The sequence below is a fragment of the Mandrillus leucophaeus genome, unplaced genomic scaffold (assembly GCF_000951045.1).
Source record: "Mandrillus leucophaeus isolate KB7577 unplaced genomic scaffold, Mleu.le_1.0 Scaffold297, whole genome shotgun sequence".
NCBI classification, from domain to species: domain Eukaryota; kingdom Metazoa; phylum Chordata; class Mammalia; order Primates; family Cercopithecidae; genus Mandrillus; species Mandrillus leucophaeus.
The window spans coordinates 747,534-770,141 of NW_012103109.1; the positions used below are offsets into that span (position 1 = coordinate 747,534).

The following is a 22,608-nucleotide window of genomic DNA, read 5'->3' on the forward strand; positions in this document are numbered from 1 at the left end:
CAAGACTATCTCAAAAATATAAAATGAAATAGAAAAAGAAAGAAGATGGAGATTAAAGACAAAGAGACAGGGATGGCAGGCATATGAGATGGAGTCAGAGGTTGAAGTGATGCTGCCACAAGCCAAGAAACACCAGGAGCCATCAGACACTGGAAGAGGCAAGGACGGGTTCTCCCACAAAGGCTTTGAAGGGAGTATGGCCCTGCCAACTCCCTTATTTCAAACTTCTGGCCTCCAGAATGGTGAAACAATAATGTTCTATTGTTTTGTTTGTTTGTTTGTTTGTTTTGTTTGTTTTTTTGAGACAGAGTTTGGCTCTGTCGCCCAGGCCAGAGTGCAGTGGCACCATCTCGGCTTACTGCAAGCTCCGCTTCCCAGGCTCAAACCATCCTCCCACCTCAGCCTCCCAAGTAGCTGGGACTACAAGTGCCCACCACCATGCCCGGCTAATTTTTTGTATTTTCAGTAGAGACGGGGTTTCACTGTGTTAGCCAGGATGGTCTCGATCTCCTGACCTCGTGATCCACCCGCCTCGGCCTCCTGAAGTGCTGAGATTACAGGCATGAGCCACCGTGCCCAGCCTGTTCTATTGTTTTAAGCCAGCAAGTGTGTGGTAATTTGTTAAAGCAGCCTAGGAAACTAATACAGCAAATAACTTAACTCTCTAAGGTTCTCTTTTAACACCAGTAAAATGGGGATCATTGTGCTCGACCTTCCTTCTTCACAAATTTATTAGGAGGATTCACGATAATGTATGTTAGCATGATCTGGGAACAAAAAGAAACTACTAAGAGGCCAGAAATGATCACTATAGTAATACTATCAGTAACATTATTGTTTAGTGACGTCTCCAAGAGCTGTAGAAAGTTTTCACAGCCAAGACTGGGAAGAGAAATGCACCAGGACCAGCCCAAACCCATCCCCGCTACTGAGTTAATATTTTACCAAGTCGATTAAATCTTCAAATGATACCAGAGGTAATTATTACTTTCCTTTAAAAGAAAATGAAATACTCCAATCTATTTTAATCATGTCTGCTCCGTGCATGCAGGGTATTCAGAGAAGCCTGTTCAAGATAAATTAAGGGTCCTTGGGGCACTGCTGGAGTGCTTCTGTGCTGTGGGTCTACATCCTCTGGGACCTCTTGCCATTGCCTAAACTGTATCTTGAGATTCAGAATCTAAGCTTCTTTTCTTCCTAATTCATTCTTTATCTCTAAGACAATCTCTCTGATTCTTGCTCTGATTTTTGGACAATCTTCTCCGCAAGCAAAAAAAAAAAAAAAAAAAATCATCTTGCCATAACCAGAAACTTCTGAGAGCACTGCACAATGCCAAGTCAAATTTTTCCAACCTGTGCCACTGAAACCATGCTGGCTACTGTAAGGCAGATCATGGAAGATGCTTCCAATTCACTCAATAAGAGGCACGCCCCCCTGGACAGAGGGGAAGTCATGAGCCAGGGGCTTGGTCAAGACCATCCCCCTCATCCCACAAAAGTAAATGAGAGAAAGTAGAGGAAGAGTCTTGGTGCACTGCAGGAGCTCTGAGATGGTAACCTGTTTGTTTGTTTGTTTGGTTGGTTGTTTCCTTTGATTCCATTCAAGGGACCCGCCATCTTGAGAGGGGCTTCTGGAAGGAGAGGCTGAGCATGCAGAGTGTGTTGCTTGAGTCAGGTGAAAGAAAGAGCATCATCTTTGGAAACAGCAGATCAGATCCGGGTAGTGATAATAATAAAAATCATAACACTCATTCCCAGATGTACCACTTACTAGCCATGTGATCTTGAACTAGCTGTTTAACTTAGCTAAGCCTCAAATCCCTCATTTGTAACACTGGTTATATGGCTACCTCCCTGTGGGATTGTTCCAAGGATGAGACAGAACCTCACACACATGAGGTGCTCCAGATATGCCTCTTCCTTCTCCTTCTGTCCTACTGGAAAAGTCGTGGACACTCAGACCTTCCATTCTTATAGCAAGGATCCTCTACTGGGCAAGGGGCTGGTTGGGGTACAGCAGAGGTCCTTAATGATGGAAAGAAACATGCTAAGGAATTGCTGTGCACCCTCTACCTCTTCTGTCCCTGCAGAGGGTCACTTGAAGTCTCACACTTCTGGTCTGTGGCTTTCCTGGCTCCACAACGCACTGAGCCCTTTCTCCTCCAGGGCCAAAATTCTTTCTTCCTGGAAATACCCAACCCATCCCCACACCCCAGCCCACAGGCTCCATCAGGCAGACCCTAGCAGTCTAGATGGCTCATGGCAGATGGCGCCATGTGGACTAATCAGGAAGTCAGACAAGAAAATACTACCCCCTCTTCCATTTGCCAGGAACTGGGATTGTTTGGATTTTAATCATAGCCACAGCTAAGAGCCAACACGCGGCCCCTCCAGCCAAAAGATAAATTTTTCTCTCTCAAGATTCAATTCTTCCTCAAAAACTAGACCCCTACCAGGGCGACTGCTCCTTAGAGGGGGGGCTTCTTTATTCTCTAATATAATTTTTTCTTAGTTAACAATATGACAGAAATAAATGTACCATGGACATGGTGGCACTCACACACTGACTCACACTGGAGGGAATGTCTTCATTCCTCCATAAGTCACATCTAGCTCACTGTTGTATTGATCCCAGGCAAAGATGAATGCAGAATCCCATGATCCTCTGGGAGAAATCTGACATTTTCTTTAAATATATATCTACGGAATGACTGTTTCTAAAACTCCACGAAACAGGTCACCAGGGCAGCAGCACACCATTGATTTCACATCCAATAATTTTTTAGAAAGAGCACTGAACATTTTCTCAATAATTCAGTCAACAGCAGACCCCCTGTGTTCCCTGGAGAGATGCCATCCCTGGTCTCCTGAAGATGAAGGGGCGACGGGTTCCAGAATAATTACATGCAAGACACCCAAGAAAGAGATCCTCCAAGGCCCTCAGTCAGTTCTAGGGTAACTTCAGAAAGACCACAATCATGTCTTTTTTTTTTAAATTATCGTAGAATAGATCGTTGTGTTGGAAACAGACTGAAAACATTGGGAGATAGTTGAGCACAGTGGTCAAGGCTTTGGGTCCACACCCTGCCACTATTCAGTGAGTGACCTTAAACAGGATACTTAACCTTGCTAAGCATCTTAGTGTCCTCCAAAGTGAAGTGATAGTAATAATTCCTACTTACAGAATTGCCATAAGGATTAAAGTAAATTAAGTATACAACTTAATAGATTGCTTGGCACAATGCCTGGCACAGAGGAAGAACTCAGAAATCAGTGTTAGTAGTAAATTGTAGTAGTCATGTTAATTTATCTTTTCCACCTACAGTATACAAGGTCATCATGGGGTAATAGGTTATTGGGATGCTTGATGTAAAGCATCAAGAGCTGGGTCTGAAAAGGTAAGGTTTTGACACATCCATGAAGTCAGGTCTTGCTAGGTGAAGGGAGAACAAGTTGAAAGGCCAACGGCATAGGCAGAGGTCCAAGGTCATTGCCTCTTGGTAGAGTAAAGCAATCTGCATTCAATGAATTTGGATCTGCGTCACCAAATAAGAGGGAACACATGAGTGGTGTCTCTGGAACCCTGACTCCCTAACTTGATCCATGCCTCAATTCCTTTTCAATTTATTGCTTGATTTATACCCTCAACATAATATGATGTCCTTCATGCACAGAGATGACCCCGATGACTCACTCATCAACATGAGTTATTTTTTCCAGCAGTAGTCATGAATGTTCACTCATCCAGCTTACATCTGTTTGTGCAGAATGACTGGCTGGGATAGGGGTGCCCTGATCAGCCTTGGACCACAGCAAGGTTAAGCAGTCCACACGCTGATAGAAAAAATATATGGCCTCCTCAAACCCCTTGCATGTCAATACTCAAGCCAAATATGCTGAAGAAGATTATGAGTGGTGAAAAGACACGTACTTTGAAGTCAGAAGGTGTGGGTTCAAGTCCCAGCTTGGCTAGTCCCTAGAAATGTGCTCTTAGTTGAGTCTCGCATGTCTTTCTAGGGCTCAGAATTGTTACCCATAAAATGCAGAGAATAATAATATCTACCTCTTATGACTCTTATGATGATAAATCTAAGGTTATATAAATGAAAGCATACCTAACAGTCTATCAAGTTACATACTATGAATGTTATTTGTTATAAATTCTTTATTATAAATATCTATACTATTATAACTAATTACCTACAGATCACAAAATTAAGTCATGATAAGAGAAGAGACTCCTGTCTTCTGAAATTGATTGTGCCCAGAAAGAGCATCAGAAGTCAAGTGACAGGGTTAATTGCTGTCACTGAATATCGTACATTCTATGTCAACCAACCCAAGGAGGCTCTTCAAGTAGATGTATGCTCAGCCTTCAGGTAGTTCCATTGCTTGACACTTCTCCCCATTCACCCATTACCAGCACTTCAGTACCTGGACAGTCTTCAAAACCAAACTTACAATTCCCGAAGACTCAGCGTCTGGAAGAGCTGCCACGAGAGTGTGGTGAGCCGGTTACTTGACAGGTTTCTGCAAGATTGACAAATAAAGGGAAATTTTTAAAACAAGTCTGGCACAAATAATGCTCTAGGTAGTAAGCTTAGTCATTTCACTGGAGCCTGGCTATGTTTTCCCTCTTCTTCATTCTGCTAGGCTAGTGATACATCTGCTAATAGTTGAGGCCATAGATCAGGTTTGGATAGGCTTTTGAGGCCTTTTAAAGGGCAAGATTTTACAAATCAAAGAAACCATTAAATTATTATGGTCATTCTCCCATATGCCCTCCCCACAATAAAAGTTTACAGAGCCTTTGTGAAGCCATCCTTCTCTAAGAGGACAGGGAGTTCTCAGGGTAGATAAGCCCACTAGCATTCTTAACATGCACACAGGTCGAAAAACTCTGCAGGTCACCTACAATTCCATTTAGCCAGTGTCTCTCCCAGCAAACATGCCCACCAATGATCAAGACATCAGCCTTTTGTTCACACGTCTGTTCTCCTCCTAATGGCTATTTAATTGTTCTCATTAGGATGTACAGGGGAAAGGAGCAGCCATTAGTCTTCTGGATAAAAGAAGAAACACGCCCACGGTTATTACTTTGCCAGGCTCAGCAAACAACTTTTGATGTGATAACAGCCCTTAAAGGCAGCAGTTAGACACTGCTAGAATTGAAGTGGCATCCCAGGAACAATGTACTCATCTACTGATGGGAACAAATGGCAGTGCTGATTCCATTTAGGTAAATATCTATCCACACAAACATGATGTGTGTATACTTGTGTCTATTAAACCTGTAGGTACTAAAGGCAAACACAGACTCTTGTTTATACACATACATATGCTTACACACACACCTATATTTAGATGACTTCTACAATAAATATTTATTGAGGCTCCACTGAGGAATGAGGGGGTTGACCATTGAGGGGGAAGGGAAGTTCTCTCTGGAATCTTATATTCAAGTTAGAGATGAAAAGCAGAAGGAAGAGTATCAACACCGTGATATAAGTAACTGATACAGGAGTGGGAAGGGCTCAGAGAGAAGTGCCTTCTGAAAAGGTAGCATTGGTCCTGAGCCAAGAAGAAGAAAGAGCTGAGTACCAAGGGAGGAGTGTTTCAGGCAGTGAAAGTAGCAAATGTCAAGGCCTGAGAGATCCAGGGGATCAGGAAGGAAGTCAGTCAGGAAGGACTGAGGAGTGCTTTGGGATAAGTGGGAGAGGGATTCACGCCACACTTGTTGGCCATAGGGAGGAGTTTGGATTTGATATTAAAGAGTGGTGGGAAGGCATTGGATGGTTTTCAGCAGAGAAGTGACATGGTCTAATTACCATTTTTAAAAATAGAAGGCCAAGACTGGAAGTTGGCAGGCCAGTTAGGAGGCTGCTACAGTCTTCCAACCAAGAGAAGGGAGTGGAGATAATCAAGTTGATGGATCAAGATAAGTGTTAGAGGTAGAGCTGCCAGGATTCCTATTGGATTGGATTTTGGAGAGGAAAGAGAACTGAGTGGCCAGGTGAATGGTGACATCATTGAGTGGCCAGGTGAATGGTGACATCACTGAGTAGAATGAGAAAGCCTGCCAAAGGATCACATGGAGGCTATGGGATAGAGACCTTCCCCTTGCAGATATCAAGTTTGAAACATTGTTAGCTATCCAAAGAGAGAAGTCAAATCGCCTGCTGGATTCCTGGGTCTAGAGCTCATGGGAGAGGTTGAGGCTGGGTAAGATCACATAGGGAGAGAGTCTACCCAGTTCATAACAGGGTAGACACAAAAATACAAGAAAAACCAAAGATACATGGCTTCCCCTTCTCATTGGATGCAGCCCTTTTTGGTGAGGTGGCTTGGTTCTAACTCAGCCTGAACTGGCTGGGTCCCTGAGACGGCCCATTACTGTGCAGGGGAGGCAGTCTTATGCTGGGGGTGCAGGTGACTGGAGGAGAAGGGAAAGAAACGTAGGTAGATGTCTCCCAAGTTTACTGTTCTGCTGTCTTCCCCGTACCCAGCACTCTCTCTGTTCAGAGTTTTTAAGCCTCTAGGATAGTCCCCATGGCCCTACACTGTCACCAACCTCCTCTCTGCAAGGCTGAGACCTCTGTTATGATAGCATATGCTCACTAAAAGCCTATACACCTAAGCCATCCATCATGCTCAGCTTCACAAAACCCCTAATGACTATACATCTTATTCCTACAAACTTTCACTGTTCCTCCACCGATCAGAAAGAAAGGTGTGATAAAAGAACTGCAATGATGACCACCTGAGGACACCACCTGGGCAAAGCCCCATGGAGCAGCTCAGCTCCTGCTCAGAAGGGTGGAGCTGGAGACCAGACACACACTCCCACTGAGTCATGACCCTACCCTAATAGACCAGGAGCTCAAACTTGGGGTTCAGGACAACAGGATTTAGTACTGCTCTGAGTCTCCATTGCCATTAGGCTTTATGAGGTTTTATTAAATCTAAGTGTTTGATTCATCTACGTAGAAATCTTCTGTTTTGCTTTATTTTGCCTGGTTTACTCTATGCACAAGAGCATCACAGCAGCAAAAGCTGGACAAGCCCCCAACTTCCAAATCCACGAGGTAATCACTGCAGCACTTTGGGAAGGTGCCTGTCCCCTGCCTTTAGCTCCCTACCCCTCTCCAGTGCCTCCCTGAACAAAACCCATGGTCCTGAAGCTGAGAAGCTGTATCCAATGGGTAGTTGGCAGTCAGAAAGCCCAGACTCATTGAGCCCTGAAGAACATGCCCCTGGTAAGGTACAAAAGCAACTGGTGGGAACTAGCAAGACAGCAGACAGGAACAGCCCAGGTGAAATGGGCAGCCCTGCCCATCTCCGAGGGAGAAGCAGGCAGGGAGCCTGCCAGGAGTCCTGGGGAACCCGAGGCAGAGAGCAGGCTGCCAGTGATGTCCTCTCACAAAGGTCATGCTTTGCTACATTAGGCAGAAATGTCAAAAGAAAATTGGATTCTGAAAGAAAGAAAATAACAGACATTCTGGGCAAATAAAGAATAAGAAATAGCATTATTGCCTTATTACAAGTTAGAGGAGGGAGGGGTCCTGAGACACCTGTTAAGGGGAAAGTGGGCTCCTGCTCTCCCAGAGCTATCTCGGCTTCATCTCCCCCTGCCCCTCCCCCACCCATCAAGCCCCACCTGGATTCCTCTGGCTCTTTGGATGGATGGAATGGACTGAAGCACTCATGTGCTCTGCCCACAGACACAGAAAACCCAGTGCCTGTTTGCGGAGACTGGAAACTGTATTACACAAGTTCAGGGAGGAGTGCAGGGTGCACAACCCTTGCAACTGTACACAATGCCCTGCCAGACACACAGTAGAAGCACTAAGCCCCAGGAATGAACTTATACAAAAAAGACAAGAAGTAAGGCAAACATATACACTCCACAAAACAAGCAGAGCATGCCTCTGGCCACCCTGCCCTCACCGGCATTGATAAATTCTCATGGTGCAGGGTAAATAAAGAAGCTTCTATATGAATTGCCACCCACTCGGAACTCACTGCCCCTGATTTTTTCTTCTAGCTGGGGCCTCACCTATATGCACCTGTCATCAATTATTGATGAGCTGGTTACTCTGCTCATCAGACAAGAGTTTAATTAAGAACCATCCTGCCTCTGAGCCCTGTGGCAGCCTTTTCCGTGGGCCTCCTCCCTAATAGATCCATTATCACCCGTCTCTGACTTTTGCTTGGGTCAATGGCCAGTTTCCAAGCCACCTGACCGTTGAATTAATTTGGTGAGCAAGATTTTACGAGACGATGCATCAAACTCCCAAAATCAAGTTCCGTGACACTGCCTCTTCTATCTCTCGCCCGAGACTTCCAAACAAAGCCATTAATTTTGTGCTGCACAACTGGCCCTCTCACAGACCAGACTCTGGGGTCCAGAGGTAATAAACGATGATGATGTGGCTACTGGGTGCTCCGGGAACAAGGAGCCAGACACACAGATGGCTGAACCCTGGGCCCTGAGGAACAACAGAGCTGAGATGTCACCTCTGGCATTAACCCCATAACGAACAGGGGTCCTCCCAGGCAACCTCTCCTCTGACCAGTAAAAACCTTGGCACAGTAAGCAGTCGTATGACCTTCCTAATGGTGGCACCCAACTACGGCAGGAACGGAGCCCACAAATGGGGAGGATTTCACCTTCTACCCTGGGAACCCTGTTGTTACAAAAGGGTCAACAAGACGGACCCTGTTGCCAAGAGAAACCAACCAGATGAGAAACCAACCTGTTGCCCCTTTGGGGGTTGAGAGTTGAGACAGTAAGCCCCATCTGAAAAGTGGTCCTGAAAATGGAAGGATTTGTGGATTTCCTGGATTAATAGTGGGGCTGATATTTGGAAGCACCTCCTCTTCTACTGGCAGAGGCAGGCTAATGGGCAGGTATGTCTTAGAATTTGCATGTGTAAGGGATTGCTGGCTGCAGGTCCTCTGCATCTCTGAGCTATTAAACCAGACTGCCTCACCTGTGCACTGCCACTCTCGCTCCTGGATGCTCACTCCACCTCCATACCTCCTTGGTCCCTCTCACTTGAGTGTTTTCTGTTGTAATGGGCTGAATTTTCTTTCCTCAAAATTCATTTTTAAAATCCTAACCCAGTCGGGCACCGTGGCTCACACCTGTAATCCCAGCACTTTGGGAGGCTGAAGTAGGTGGATCACCTGATGTCAGGAGTTCGAGACCAGCCTGGCCAACATGGTGAAACCCCATCTCTAGTAAAAATACAAAAATTAGCTGGGCATGGTGGTGGGCCCCTGTAATCCCAGCTACTTGGGAGACTGAGACAGGAGAATCGCTTTAAACCAGGAGGCGGAAGTTGCAGTGAGCAGAGATTGCACCATTGCACTCCAGCCTGGGCAACAAGAGTGAAACTCCATCTCAAAAAAAAAAAAAAAAAAAAATTCCTGACCCCCATTGTGTCTGTATTTGGAGATGTGATCTTTAAAGAGCTAATTAAAGTTAAGTGAGGACATATGGGTGGTCGTTAATCCAATATGACTAGTGTCCTTATAAGAAGAGGATTAGGACACAGACATAAAGAAAAGATGTAAAGTCACAGGGAGGAGAAAATGGCCACCTACAAGCCAAGAAGAGAAGCCTCAGAAGAAATGAGCCCTGCCAACACCACCTTCATCTTGGGCTTCTAGCCTCTAGAATTGTGAGAAAATAAATTTATGTTGTTTAACCCACCCAGACTGTGGCATTGAGTTCTAGCAGCAATTGCAAACTAATATACCTGTTCTCAGCCCCTCATTTGCCCTGAGGCCTTGATGGCCAAGTTGGCTGCCTTACTGTGATCCCTGAAAGCCTCCAAGTCATGGTTTTCTGTCACCCCCTTGCTCTGTCTATGCTTGGTGGCTCCAGGGAACCAGCCTCCCAATCAGGTTCCAGCCACTAAGATCTAATCTGGTATCTGCCCACTTGTCCACCCCCTGGGTGTACTCCAGCCTCCTGCTGCAAAAAGGTTATTAAATGAGATAACAGAGAACCAGAGGCATGCTCGGCTTGCATCCCAGATATAAATGCCACAGTCACTGACTCTTCCTGGAGGATTCATTCTGCTGCTTGCAGAAAGGCACTCTTTTGAGCACCATTTGGTCTTGGTGCATCCAGCACAGCTAACCAGAAAACAATGAATGCAAGTCCCAATCCTGCAAGCTCCCAGGGTCTGTGACTTGCTGGCTGCAATAATCATGGTGCAAATCTTATTTCTTATTTCTTTCATCCACAAAGGCAGCATTTTGAAAGGTGCAATTCCCTCTTTCTTAAGATCTAACATCATCAAGTATCTATTCCTTTTCTTCTTCTTCTTCTTTTTTTGAGATGGAGTTTCACTCTTATTGATCAGGCTGGAGTGCAATGGTGTGATCTCAACTCACTGCAACCTCTGCCTCCTGGGTTGAAGCAATTCTCCTGCCTCAGCCTCCCAAGTAGCTGGGATTACAGGCATGTGCCACCACGCCCAGCTAATTTTTTGTATTTTTAGTAGACACTGGGTTTCTCCATGTTGATCAGGCTGGTCTCGAACTCCCGACCTCAAGTGATCCACCTGCCTCAACCTCCCAAAGTGCTGGGATTACAGGCATGAGCCACCATGCCCAGCCTCTTTTTTTCTCACCATAAAAGAGGTATCTCCTTGGTTTTTGTTTTAATCCATTCATGCTGCTATAACAAAATACCATAGACTGGGTGGCTTATAAACAACAGAAATTTATTTCTTAGTTCTAGAGGTTAAGAGGTCCAAGATCAATGGGGCAGCAGGTTCAAGGATCTACCTCCTCAGAGACAGATGTCTTCTCACTTAAATCTCACATGGTAGAAGGGGCTAGCTAGCTCTCGGGGGCCTGTTTTATAGAGCACTCATCTCATTAATGAGGGCTCTGCTCCCATGATCTAATCACTTCCCAAAGGCTCTGCCTCCTAATACCATCACCTAGAAGAGGAGGGACTTCAATATATGGATTTTGGGGGCACATAAATGTTCAGATCATAGCAATCATCTTGGAGACCACCAGCCCCTTCTCATGACACACCATACCCGGATTCTTTTGATTTTGCTGAAGAATCTGCAAGAAAAGAGTGCTGTTCTATACCAGAACTAATGAAAAATCTGTAAGGAAAGAGAATTCCCTGATGCAGCACCAAACCCCACATAGACTTTGCTACAAAAGAAAAGAACAAACCACAGAAGAAGGATGGAGCTAGCAGCCTACTGCCCACTTCTCTAAGAGCCAGGGAACCTATACCTCCTCTCCATCTTGACCGACTTCTGTGCACCATCAGCCCCACACTAGAGGTATCTGCAGCCCACCACCAAAGGAGCTGTAGGGTGGCTGCTGCAAGGGTCCTTGGGTTGAATCAATAGGAAGAAAGGAGGCACCATATAATCTTGTCACCAAGGCCTGCTGCCAGCACCAAGGAGGGACCATGAGCCAACCCATTAAAATCTAATGCCTATGGCAAGGAAGCAGGTGCTGCTGCACAACGTTCTTCTTGAAGGCCAAGAAATATTTTCCTACATCATTGATATATTTGCTTTTCCCTCAATTAAATTGCTGTAAAAGGGAGTGGGGGTTAAAGCCATCTGAGCCATTTTTATTCAGTTAAATTACACTGGATGGCTCATTTAATGAACTTTAACGAAGCCAAAATGCTTTCTCTAATCAAATCTCAACTGACGTGACTGGTGTCTTGACCTTAGCTCAGGAGACTGGAAGCAGCTTTTTCTGTGCAGCCTGTTCTGGGCTCTACCAGGGTTTCCCAGAGTGTGTTCCTGGAATCTGAGGTCTGTAATATGTTCATGGGTATTACAAGGGGGAAAAGATCATATTGCTTGAAAACTGTTGTATTAAAATTAAGCATGCTTATTTACTGCAGAACTTCTCAGAGCCTTTACTATGAGAGAAGGACCTGGCAAACTGAGTCTCTCAAACTCACTGGAGCATAGAATCTTCTCCATGGAGTGTCTAGCCAAAAAAAAATACCCACATAACATCCTTAGAGAAATGTTCTCTAAGCCAGGGGTCAGCAAACTAGAGCCTGCAGGTTGGCAGTCTGTTTTTATAGTTCTACCGAAACACAGCCATGTCCATTTGCTTATGTGTTGTCTATGGTTGTGTTCCAGGCAGAATAATGGTATCCACATCAAAATCCCGAGAATCTGTTAATAGGTTAACTTACACCGCAGAGGTGATTAAGCCTATAGACATGGAGATCAGGAAGTTATCCTGAATTATCCCATGGTCCCAATGTAATCATAAGGGGCATTAAAGGTAGAAGAGGAAGGCAGAGAGAAAGTAGGGACCCATGTGACTAATGAAGGAAGGTACAAAGACAAGCAATGTTACTGGCTTTGAAGATGGAAGAGGGGGCCACAAGCCAAGAAAGTGAGTGACCTCTAGAAGCTGGAAGAGGCAAAAAAAAAAAAAAAAAACCCATTCACCCATTCTCCCTTATAGCCTCCAGAAAGAAATACTGCCCTGCCTATGCTTTGACTGTAGCCCAGTGAGACCCATGTTGAATTTCCGGGTGTAAGGCAATAAATTTGTATTGTTTTACATCACAAACTTTGTGTTAATTTGTTACAACAGCAATGAGAAACTAATAGGGCCACTTTCACATTACAACAGCAGAGTTGAGCAGTTGCAACAGAGACCAAAATATTTACTATGTGACCCTTTTCATAAAAAGTGTGACAACCCCTTGTCTAGAACAGCACTCTCCAATATAGATATAATAAAAGACAAAAATACCACGTGAAATTTTCTGTTAGTCACATGTTAAAGAGTGAAAAGAGGTGAAATTAATTGCAACACTATGTTACTTAACCTAGTATATCCAAAACATCAATTCAACATGTAATCTATCTACGCATCTATCTATCTATCTATCTATCTATCTATCTATCTATCTATCTATCCATCTATCTGTCTATCCATGTATCTATGAGGTATTTCACATTCTTTTTTGTACTAAGTCTTTAAATCCATGTGTGCTTCACTCTCAGAGCTCATCTCAATTTGAACTGGCCACAATGCAAGTGCTTGATAGCCATGAGTGGCCAAAGGCTACATATTGGAAGACACAACTCTGGACCATCTGAAAAATCCAGACATTGCCTGAAGTCCCCAGTAGAGAGAAGCAGTCAGCAGCTAGAAAATTGTCATTACAAGTTCTCCAAAGGAATGTCAGGTTTTCTTTCCCCAGATGCCAATCCATCCTAGAATCCAGCAGTCACATAGCTTGTTTTATGAAAAGGAAATCACTCCAGTTGTCCCAGAGCACAGTGCGACATCACTGAGTAGCTGCCAGCATCCTCTCAGGCTGGAGCTCAGAGCAGGAAGGAAAAGAGAGGTCAGGACTTGCCATGTGCTGAGGAGGTAGAGAAGGACCATGGCACATGGGAGACCAGACGTGGGTACAGAGAACTGGACTCCTCCAGAATGCTTGGTCCACCTTATCAAGTCCAAACTCCACCTTGGAATTCAAGTACTTCCACAAGGTGACCTCAGCCTCCTGTTTCTGTATAGTCTCTCAATACCACCTCCTCTCCCCATCCTTCAGCCCCCACTGCCATAGCTAACCCTAAAAACTCACCTGGGACAGAATGGCATCGCCCTGTCGGCTGCAATCTTAGAGCTCCCTGGCACTTCTCCTGCTCCACACCACTGCACCCTGTGCTTTCTGCACCTTTCATGTCCTTCTCCCCACCCTGGAGGCACAGTGTGAGTGGTTCTCTCTGCAGACAGCTAGTGCCACCCACTCTAAAATCTTCTTTCCTTCCACTTTCTCCCACTGCATTTTTCTTGGGCCTCGACTGTCACAGCCTGCGTCTCAGACTGCTGGCCTGGAGTGACAGCTGTGCCTGTGTTGGCCTCCCCACCAGGTTGCTTTTCTTGAAGACAACCTTTTCTTTTTCAGTTTTATATTCTTTATTGCACCTGGAACCCAGTAAGTGCTCAAAAAACGTATAGAAAGTTCAACGGAAGTCCCACAAAACTCTCTCATCCGAAGAGACCCAAAACCAACCCGAGTTTCCAAGGACACTGGAGGGAAGCATTTCTTTCTATGAAGCACCCACAGTGCACAAAGAGGCTCTGCAGAGACCACAGCAGAAAAAGGCCTAGGGACCAAGACAATCCTGTACCCTGCAGTGTGTGGCTTTTGCTCCTCCCATTGCCCTCCTCCACCCACCTATCCTGGGACCTCTTTCTGTCCCTGTGAAGTCAACCTCTCCACTGCTATGAACTCACACAGCCACTGCGCAGCCAAGCCAGACTCTCCCAGCGAGTGTCAAGGAGGATGAAGGCACTCACGCTCTCTCTCTCTCCTTCCCTCTCTCTCTCACATGCACCAAACACACTACACACTATGCCACACACACACATTCACACACACACACTCCTACCCACCAGCTGTCTCAGTCTGGCTCCACCAGGAAACAAACTGAGAATTCTTCTTAGGAGGTCTGAGGAGCTCTGTCTCTTTGACCCCTCCCTGCCTCTCAAGGTCATTTGGGTTTCTACCCTTCAGGATCCCCGGCCCTTCTGCTCTGTGCTGCCTCGGCAGGACCTGTCCTGCCCTGGCCTCCTGAGGGAAACACGTTTGGAGCTGAGCAGGACCAGGGGCTCACTCTATAAGCCCGGGTCCCACAGCCAGCAGCCCTGCCCTGTTCCCTCCAGTAGGTGTGCTTTTCTCGGTGTCAGCACAAATCTTCATGTCTCTGGGCTGAGGAGCACACTCAGAACCTCACAGAACGTGGGAGAACAGTGGGGATCCCCCAGCCCATCACCCTTGGCCTACACAGGGGACGCCGAGACTGTGAGATCCAGGAGGACTTGGGAGAGGAGATAACTTGTTTGTGTCACCAGGCAAGTCAGTGTTGGAGCCAGGACCCGGAGTCCTGGATTCTGACTATGGGAGAGGAAAATGGGAATCCCAGAGGTTAAGTCAGTTCCCAAGATGACCAAGCTGGATGGTAGCAGAGGCTGGTGGCTGGCACCAGAGCTCCTGATACTCAAACCAGGGCAGCTGAGGGATCCTCCCCTTTTGGCCAATCTTGGCTATAGGAGTGACTTCTGATCCTTTGCGTTGCAGGATGGGTAAGATCGTGGCCTTTGGCATCTCACGGGCCTGGGTGCCAGTCCTACCACTGCTGCCTTCATGTTGTGTGACTCTGTGTGAGTTACTTCACCTCTGTGTACCTCAGTTTGCTCATCTGGAAGTTGGGAATAATAATAGGGCATGTCTGCTTGAGCCGTAGTGAGGATTAAATGGGGTATACACGGCAGCTGACAGTGCCTGACCCTCAGTAGGCACTCAGTGAACATGCTCTGTCACTGTTTCTGCCCACTGCCAGTCACCACCGAAGCCACAGCACGCCCATACAATTAAAACAAATACAGGAGGTCCAGGCGGTGACCCCCTTGAATTCAGGCATTATTTTATTCAGTAAAGTCTGAGTTCACAAGGCAATGTAGAGACCTACTGTAATGAGACAACAGGCAGCACCTGCTCCCCTAGGGATGTGCTGGTGCCCGTGTGCTGCCTCCTACAGCCCACGTAACAGATGCCTGGGCAGGGCCTGAGGTCCAGGGAAGATGCGGCCCTCACCCTGAGGTCTATGGGCCACCTGCACCTGGGTCTCCACTGCAGCACAAGGCCACCAAAGTCCTTAAAATCTACTGTGTTTCTTCATGTTGTCTGCTTTGCACCAGACCTTGAGTGTTATTGAAACTATTCTGTGGGGAGGGTGGGTGGGGGGTGGGCATTGCTCCTTGGGAGTTTCTTTTCAGACAAATTAACCTAAGGCTAATTACCCTGAAGCATGTGAACTCTCTCTGGAGTCCCAGGTGGGCGCTGCCAGGCAGATGCTGGGCCTTTTCACCCGTGATCCACCCACCTGGGGAGGAGGAGGCCAAGCCTGGTGTGGGAGCCAACTGCCCCAGAGACGCCCCAGCACATGATGTGCTGATGTGGCCAAGACATCACATTCATTGTTACTCAAGAGTTGTCATGACAAGAGAAAAACAAAGACGCAGAAAGCATCTGTGGGAAAAATCAAGAACCCCTCACGCTACGGACCAAAAGCAAAGCAAGGGATAGAGAGGGAGAAGGGAACAGAGGTACAGCTGCAGGCCATGCTCCTGGCTGGGAGAGAGCTGCCCAGGGAGCGTGCTGTCAGGGCTGGAGAAGCCAGGGTCCCTGAAGGCTGGCGGGAGCCTGCAGGGGCAAGAGTGCTAAGCTGTTCTTCAGACTGAGGAAGCACATTCCTGTTCATTACCTTTTAGCCAGGCCAGACACCAGTCCCCTTTCTAAGATCTACTATTCAGATTAAAGGAAAATCTATGACTCTCTTAAAAACAAACTGTGAACAGAAAGCTGCTCTGGGCCTTTTCATAAAGAAACCTGATTAGGCCAAGGCTGCATCCAATCCCTCCTTCAAGATAAGAGGTTAGAGGGAACACAGACCAAGTGTGGGTTTGAGAAAGCATTGAGGGGAAAGGTTCTCCTATTCTGGGTATCAGAATCACCTGGAGGCTTGGAAAAACCAAACTGCCAGGCTCCACCCACCTCCTGAGTTTCTGATTCAGCAGGCCTGGAGAATTTGCATTTCTAAGAGGTTCCCTGGGTGACATTAATGCTGCTGGTTTGGGAACCACACTTTAAGAACCAATGATCTGGTGAAATTTTGTTTTCCCCATGGGCAAGTTGACTTTGGCTCCAATCAAATCCCTCTGCCCTAAAAAATTAGACAATCATATATACATATATAAGGAAATGAAAGAGTCATGTGAGCAGATGCAAAGAGATGCCCTGTCAGGGAGCCGAGAGATTCCTGCACAGGCTCCTGGGAACAAATCCCATTGTTAATAACCACATAGGGGACTTCACAATCCCCTTCCGGAACTTGATGGAGAATCTCCAGTGGGGACGTGCCTCTGGGTGGTCCAGGGCAGGGCAGTCACAGCACTGCACATTGACTAAAGGGAGGTCCCTGCTGCCCAAAGTGCCTCCTGCACTCGCTTCCTGCACTCAATTACAAGAGGAATCTGTGCCTCCCCACCCCACCCAGCCTCCTACACACACACACACACACACACACACACACACACACACACACACACTGTTTGAACTGCATGCCCGGTGAGCCTAGAGGACGACAGAGGCTAGAAACCAGAGAAAGTGAGAGGGGCAGCGAGGGTCCCAGGATGAGGAGAGATGGTCCCAAAAGAGAGGAGAGGAGAAAGGAGGACTCGGACAAGAGCATCCAAACCAATGAGTGAGACCCAAAGCTGGAGCTGGGGAGCCCGGAGGGAGGAGGGGTGCCCCAGCCATGGTCAAAGGGGTGCTGCTGGGCAGAGAGAGGGAAGAGATGAGCATGTAGCAACAGGCCAGCCAGAGCCACACTCAAGGGGTCACAGTTGTGCCTAGGCCCACTGAGGGGCCCATACCCCTGGTTGCCTGAGGAGGGGGATCCCTCGAGGCTAGAGGATAAGCCAAGAAGCAGAAACCTTAGTTCAGTGCCTGAGGTACTGTCCTAGGAGCTTGGGGCAGAGTCAGCGGATAGCGTCAAAGGGTTCTCTAAGGCTGCTCTCTGGAGTGGCCAGCGCAGAAGAGTGGCAGCTTTGCTGACAGCTGCCTGGGGGCTTCAGGTGCTTTTAAGTCAGAGCAGCTCAGGCCTCCTGCCCTGCCACTTTTCCAGACCAGATCCTGCGCATGTAAAAAGCCATAGCTGGACTCCCTCTGCCCCACTTCTAGCAGGGCCCAGGAGGACATGTGAGTACACCATTGGCCTTTAGGGGCCTTCTACCCTAGTGTTGTCCAGGAGACTCACCCCTGGGGTTCACATGAGGAACAAGGTAGTAGCAGATCCACTTTCAGGACCAAGTCAATGTGCAACTGACAGCGGAGAAAGCCCCATCCAAGTGTATTATGGAGAAGCTCATTCTGTCCTTAGCACACTACTCTGGAAGGGAACAGTGGCTGTGTGGGTTTGGAAAAGCATTTAGGGGAGAAGTAGGCAATGGTTGTCGAAGATGGGCTAGGCTGTCAGCTCTGACCCTCCTGAGTTGTGGGACCTGCCCTGAGAAAGTTATTTAATCTCTCTGGACCTCAGATTCTTCATCTTGACCATGCAAGTTCTAATAATATAAGCCTTATGGGGCAACTCTAAATATCAGGATAAATTAATGCATGTCAAATGCCCAACACAGTGCTTAGCACATAGCAGGTACTCAATGCATGGCTGCTGGGGTCACAGAGGTATTTGAGGTGGTAACAATAATAGCAGAACAAACATGGTGATTGCTCTTGGCCAGCTATCTTTAAGGGTTTTGCATATAAGAGTTCACTTAAATATTGCAACAACCCTATGAGAGATATGTTACTATCATCATTATCATCATCTCTGTTTTACAGAGAGGAGATTACAGAGCAAGTGAGTTAGACAGCTTGCCCTGGGTCAGTAGCTGCTGTGTGGGGGAAGCCAGGGATTGAACCCCAGCAGTCTGGATGCAGAGTCTGTGCCCTTTACTACCTGCTAGCATTAGCAGGAGGGGCTACATTACTAGGGCCCTGTCTCCTGTGCTCCTAGTGATCGCTGCCTGTCACCACCACTAGGACAGGATCCTGCCATTCTTAGGTAAAATTTAGAAAGCCTTCCTCACCCCCAGGTCTGGAAAGACTTGAAGTTCTGGTCACTGAGAGGGGAATTGGAGTCCAATTTTTCACTGTGTTCCCTGGACTAACTGGGACCATGTGTGATAGCCATGACAAAATGGAGACCCATCCACTAGCATGGAGGAGAGCACAGGGAAAGTCATGGAGAGAGGTCAACCAGAAATGACCTACATACTCCAGGCAGGGAGAGGTCTTGTAGAGTGATCACACAGTGACACATCAGGGCTGGAGCATCCTTGAGTCCCTCTCCAGGAGGGATTTGGGCAGGGGATCCCAGCTGAACAAACATGCTGAGCTGCTCCTGAGTCCAGCAGAGGTCGGCCTTTTCGTGTAACTGCATCGTGCTGGGGTGCTGGGCATATTCAGGAGCTGGCAGAGATTTTTCACCACAAGCACTGCAATCCTGCTTCTAATCTGCCCTCCAGCTGCTGAGGAACGCCCTCTGTGTACATCAGAGCAAAATGGAAGAGCAAAATGGAAGCACAGTAAAGAAAGACGGGGAAGACAGAGCTCTAGCTTCATATTTCAAATGCTCACTCCTGTAATGAACCAGCAACACCTGGGACTAAGAATTCTAAATAAAACCCTATCACAAGACCCAACTCTCCTCTCCCAGATACTCTGAAGCTTCAGCGCCACAGCATATCAGGATATAAGGCTTCCAGAAGGTTCTGTTCTTACTCAGCCACGTTTTAGCTAGACAACTCATGAACAGCTCACTTCTCTATGCTGAGTCTCACTCTCTTCTCTTCTGAAATGGGAGCAAAATCTCTACCACATGAGGTGGTGAGAATCAAGTGAAATAACACATACGGATGCCCCTCACAGTGCCCACCACATGGTAGGCACTCAGTGGAAATGAATTAATATTGCCAGTAAGGACTCACAAAGGAAAAAGCTAAAGAGATAACACCTTCAAAGCCAACTGTGAATGAATGGGGGATCAGCCAGCAGAAGGAGAGGGGAGAAGGGGGCCCACGCTGAAGTTTCCAAATCCTTGAAAGAAAACAGGAGCAAGGAGGGAACCATCACTGCAGGAGCAACAAAACAAGAAAACTCGCACCAGACAGCTCATTCAGCAGACGCGCTAAATGGTTTCCAATTAATTAACTGATTACATGATAGAACAGAAGGGGATTCGAAAGAGCGCTGTTGACCTTTAAGAATAATTAATATCATCAGGATAGCAAATTCATCCAAGGAAAATAATGAGGAACATTTTAATATTACATTTGAAAGCTCTGGATGGGGAGGCAGATGGGTGCCCCAGCTTCTTTCTCCTTCTCCAGCTTCCTGTCTCTTTTTTCCAGTATCTTCCACCCAGCCTTTCCCTCCTCATTCTGAGACTTCCACGAGCATCACGGAGACCTCTAGACCTTCTAGGTCTGTACAGAACAGTTGCTGCCTTGGTCCAGCACTGTGGCCACTCTGTTTGCCCAGTTAACATTTGTTGCAAAAGAGTGAGAGGTACCCCATACCCTTGGTATAAAAAGGGAACACAAAACCTTCTCTTCCCAGTCCACCTGAGTATCTGGATGGCTCTCTCCCTACCTCCTATCTCTCCTTAGGGGCCAATGTCAGCATCTAGAAAGGACACCACTCCATGTAGGGTAGGTGCGCCTCCTCCAGGTTCCCAACTCATACAGAAATTCCCCCATCACAGCCCCAGTGGACTATATACTATTATATCTGGTAGCAAGCAATTCATATTATCTATGGGGTTAATGGTTCATTTGTCTTAGTCACAACAATATTTCCCAGCATCCAGCAGCCTGGCGTTGTTGAGCTGATCTATAATGAGCCCTGTGCCCCGAACAATTGTCCTTGACATTCGGTCTTCTCCCAGAATGCCTGGCAAATTCTTTTTCTTTTTTCTTTTTTTCTTTTTTCTTTTTTTTTTTTTTTTTTTGAGATGGAGTCTCACTCCGTCGCCCAGGCTGGAGTGCAGGGGCTCCCGGGTTCACGCCATTCTCCTACCTCATCTTCCTGAGTGGCTGGGACTACAGGCACCCAACACCATGCCCGGCTAATTTTTTGTATTTTTTTTTTTTAGTAGATGTGGGGTTTCACCGTGTTAGCCAGGATGGTCTCAATCTTCCATGACTTACTGATATATCCCTCCTCTGAGAAGCCTTCCCTGACCACCACCTCCAGATGACTGGTTTTCCCCACTCACGTGCTCCCAGAGTATTTCATCCATCCGTTTAGCTCAGCACTGGTCACACTGTCAAATCATGTATCTCTCAAAAGTCTAGCTGCCTCTTGAATGGAGGGAATCCTGGAGTAAAACCACAGCTTTTCCCTCTAGTTGTCTCCCTGATGCCTAGCAAGATACCTAGTACAGAGCAGGTGCTTAGTAGATGTTTATTGAATGAGCCCAAGCATAAATGGAGGTAATGTGGCCAGGAGGCAGGACCTTCATTCTTTTTTAGATAGTTCCAAGGATACAAGACTAATTCATTGTATCAAGTACTGGTGACAAGTGACCACTCATTCCGGTCTGCCCAAACAGTCCCAGCTCACATCTATTATCCTGGAATTTCATCAGGTTAGTTTCCCTTCCATTCTCCAAAGTGTCCCACTTTGGACAATGTGTTATTTACTGAGATCCTACTATGTGCCGTGCATCCACCTGGGTATCACTTTACAGCAGTGAACAAAAGAGAGGAGCAAATGCTCTAAACCAAGTCAGCTTTAGTGTCATTTTTCTTTCTCTATCTTAAAAGGCATCTCTGCTCATGCAATCATTCAACACTAATTACGTACTTATACTGTGCTGGGAAATGTGGGTGTGCTGGGTGTATGGGTGAAAAAGGCAGCTCCCCATAAAAATTTGCTCATTTACTCTGTTTCCAGAGGAATCCAGGGAAGAACTCTTGTCCAGAAAGGATTGCTTCTGGCTCAGACTTTGAATTTTCCCCCATGGTCTTGACCCCTTGCTGGACCCACATGGTGGTGGGCTGCAGCCAGGCTGGCCACAGCCTTACCCACGCCCCCTGGCCCAAGATAAGCACTCTCGCCCCAAATGTCTTGGGTTACTTCTCATTCCTACAAAGGATAAGTCAAAGAGTATTTATAAGAAAAGCCAGCTGCAGATACAAATGACACTGGAGAACAATCTCCAGAATGCTGTGACTCCAAGGAGATCCAGTTCACCTCTGATTTTACTCCTTATTCTCCAGGATCTCATCTGTCTTCATCAGAACTCTTCCATCCAGCTTATTCTGTGTCTGCAGAGTACATATGACAGCTATCTTTACTGCCAAAGCCCATGTTGTTTTGTGTCCACTAAGATTCTCCCCATTGTCCCTCTCTCTCCTCCTTAGCTTCAGAAGTACTGGCCTCATTTCTTCCCTTCCCTGACTGCCAGCAATATCCATGTCCTCTCTTCTGAGCTGCCCTCTCTACCCACTCTGCCCCCACCTGTGTCTCACTTCCAGTGTCAGCTAAAAACATCTCTTTTCTCCTTTTAATTAAACTTCTCTGCTCCCTCTCTGTTACTGGCCTTATGACTCAGGGCTTTAATTTATTCACCAACAATGTCATTACACCACCATTTTCTGTAATTTATACTATGCACAGTTTTTTGGCCTCTGTTGCCCAATTCTGCAAAATGTTCGGGAAATGTAGTGTTCATGCCTACACTCCATGGCCTCTCTCCTGAAGAGATCTGGTAGTGTCCAAGTAGACTTACTCAAGGAAGAGACAATATAAGAATTCTTATCTCATATTGAGTATACAGAGTCAACCCCCATCCCACTTGGTTTCATGTAGATTCTCAAGGAGCTGGGGATTTAATACGAACTGAGTTGAGGAGGGCATAGAGACAATGCAATTTGAATTGAGACTTGAGAAACAAGTGGGAAGCAAATGAATAAAAGAGCACGTGGATGCGTGGG

General features: G+C 46.7%; 1 protein-coding gene across 3 annotated transcripts in view; it reads right to left on the minus strand.

The window, feature by feature from the left end:
- NTRK3 (neurotrophic tyrosine kinase, receptor, type 3) overlaps positions 1–22,608 on the minus strand; it is a 389,076-nt gene that overhangs the window by 277,536 nt on the left and 88,932 nt on the right. For all 3 annotated transcript variants that reach the window (XM_011986286.1, XM_011986287.1, XM_011986288.1), the window contains one exon: positions 4,462–4,530. In XM_011986286.1, the coding sequence (XP_011841676.1) occupies positions 4,462–4,530 (69 nt within the window). The remainder of the gene's footprint in view (positions 1–4,461; positions 4,531–22,608) is intronic.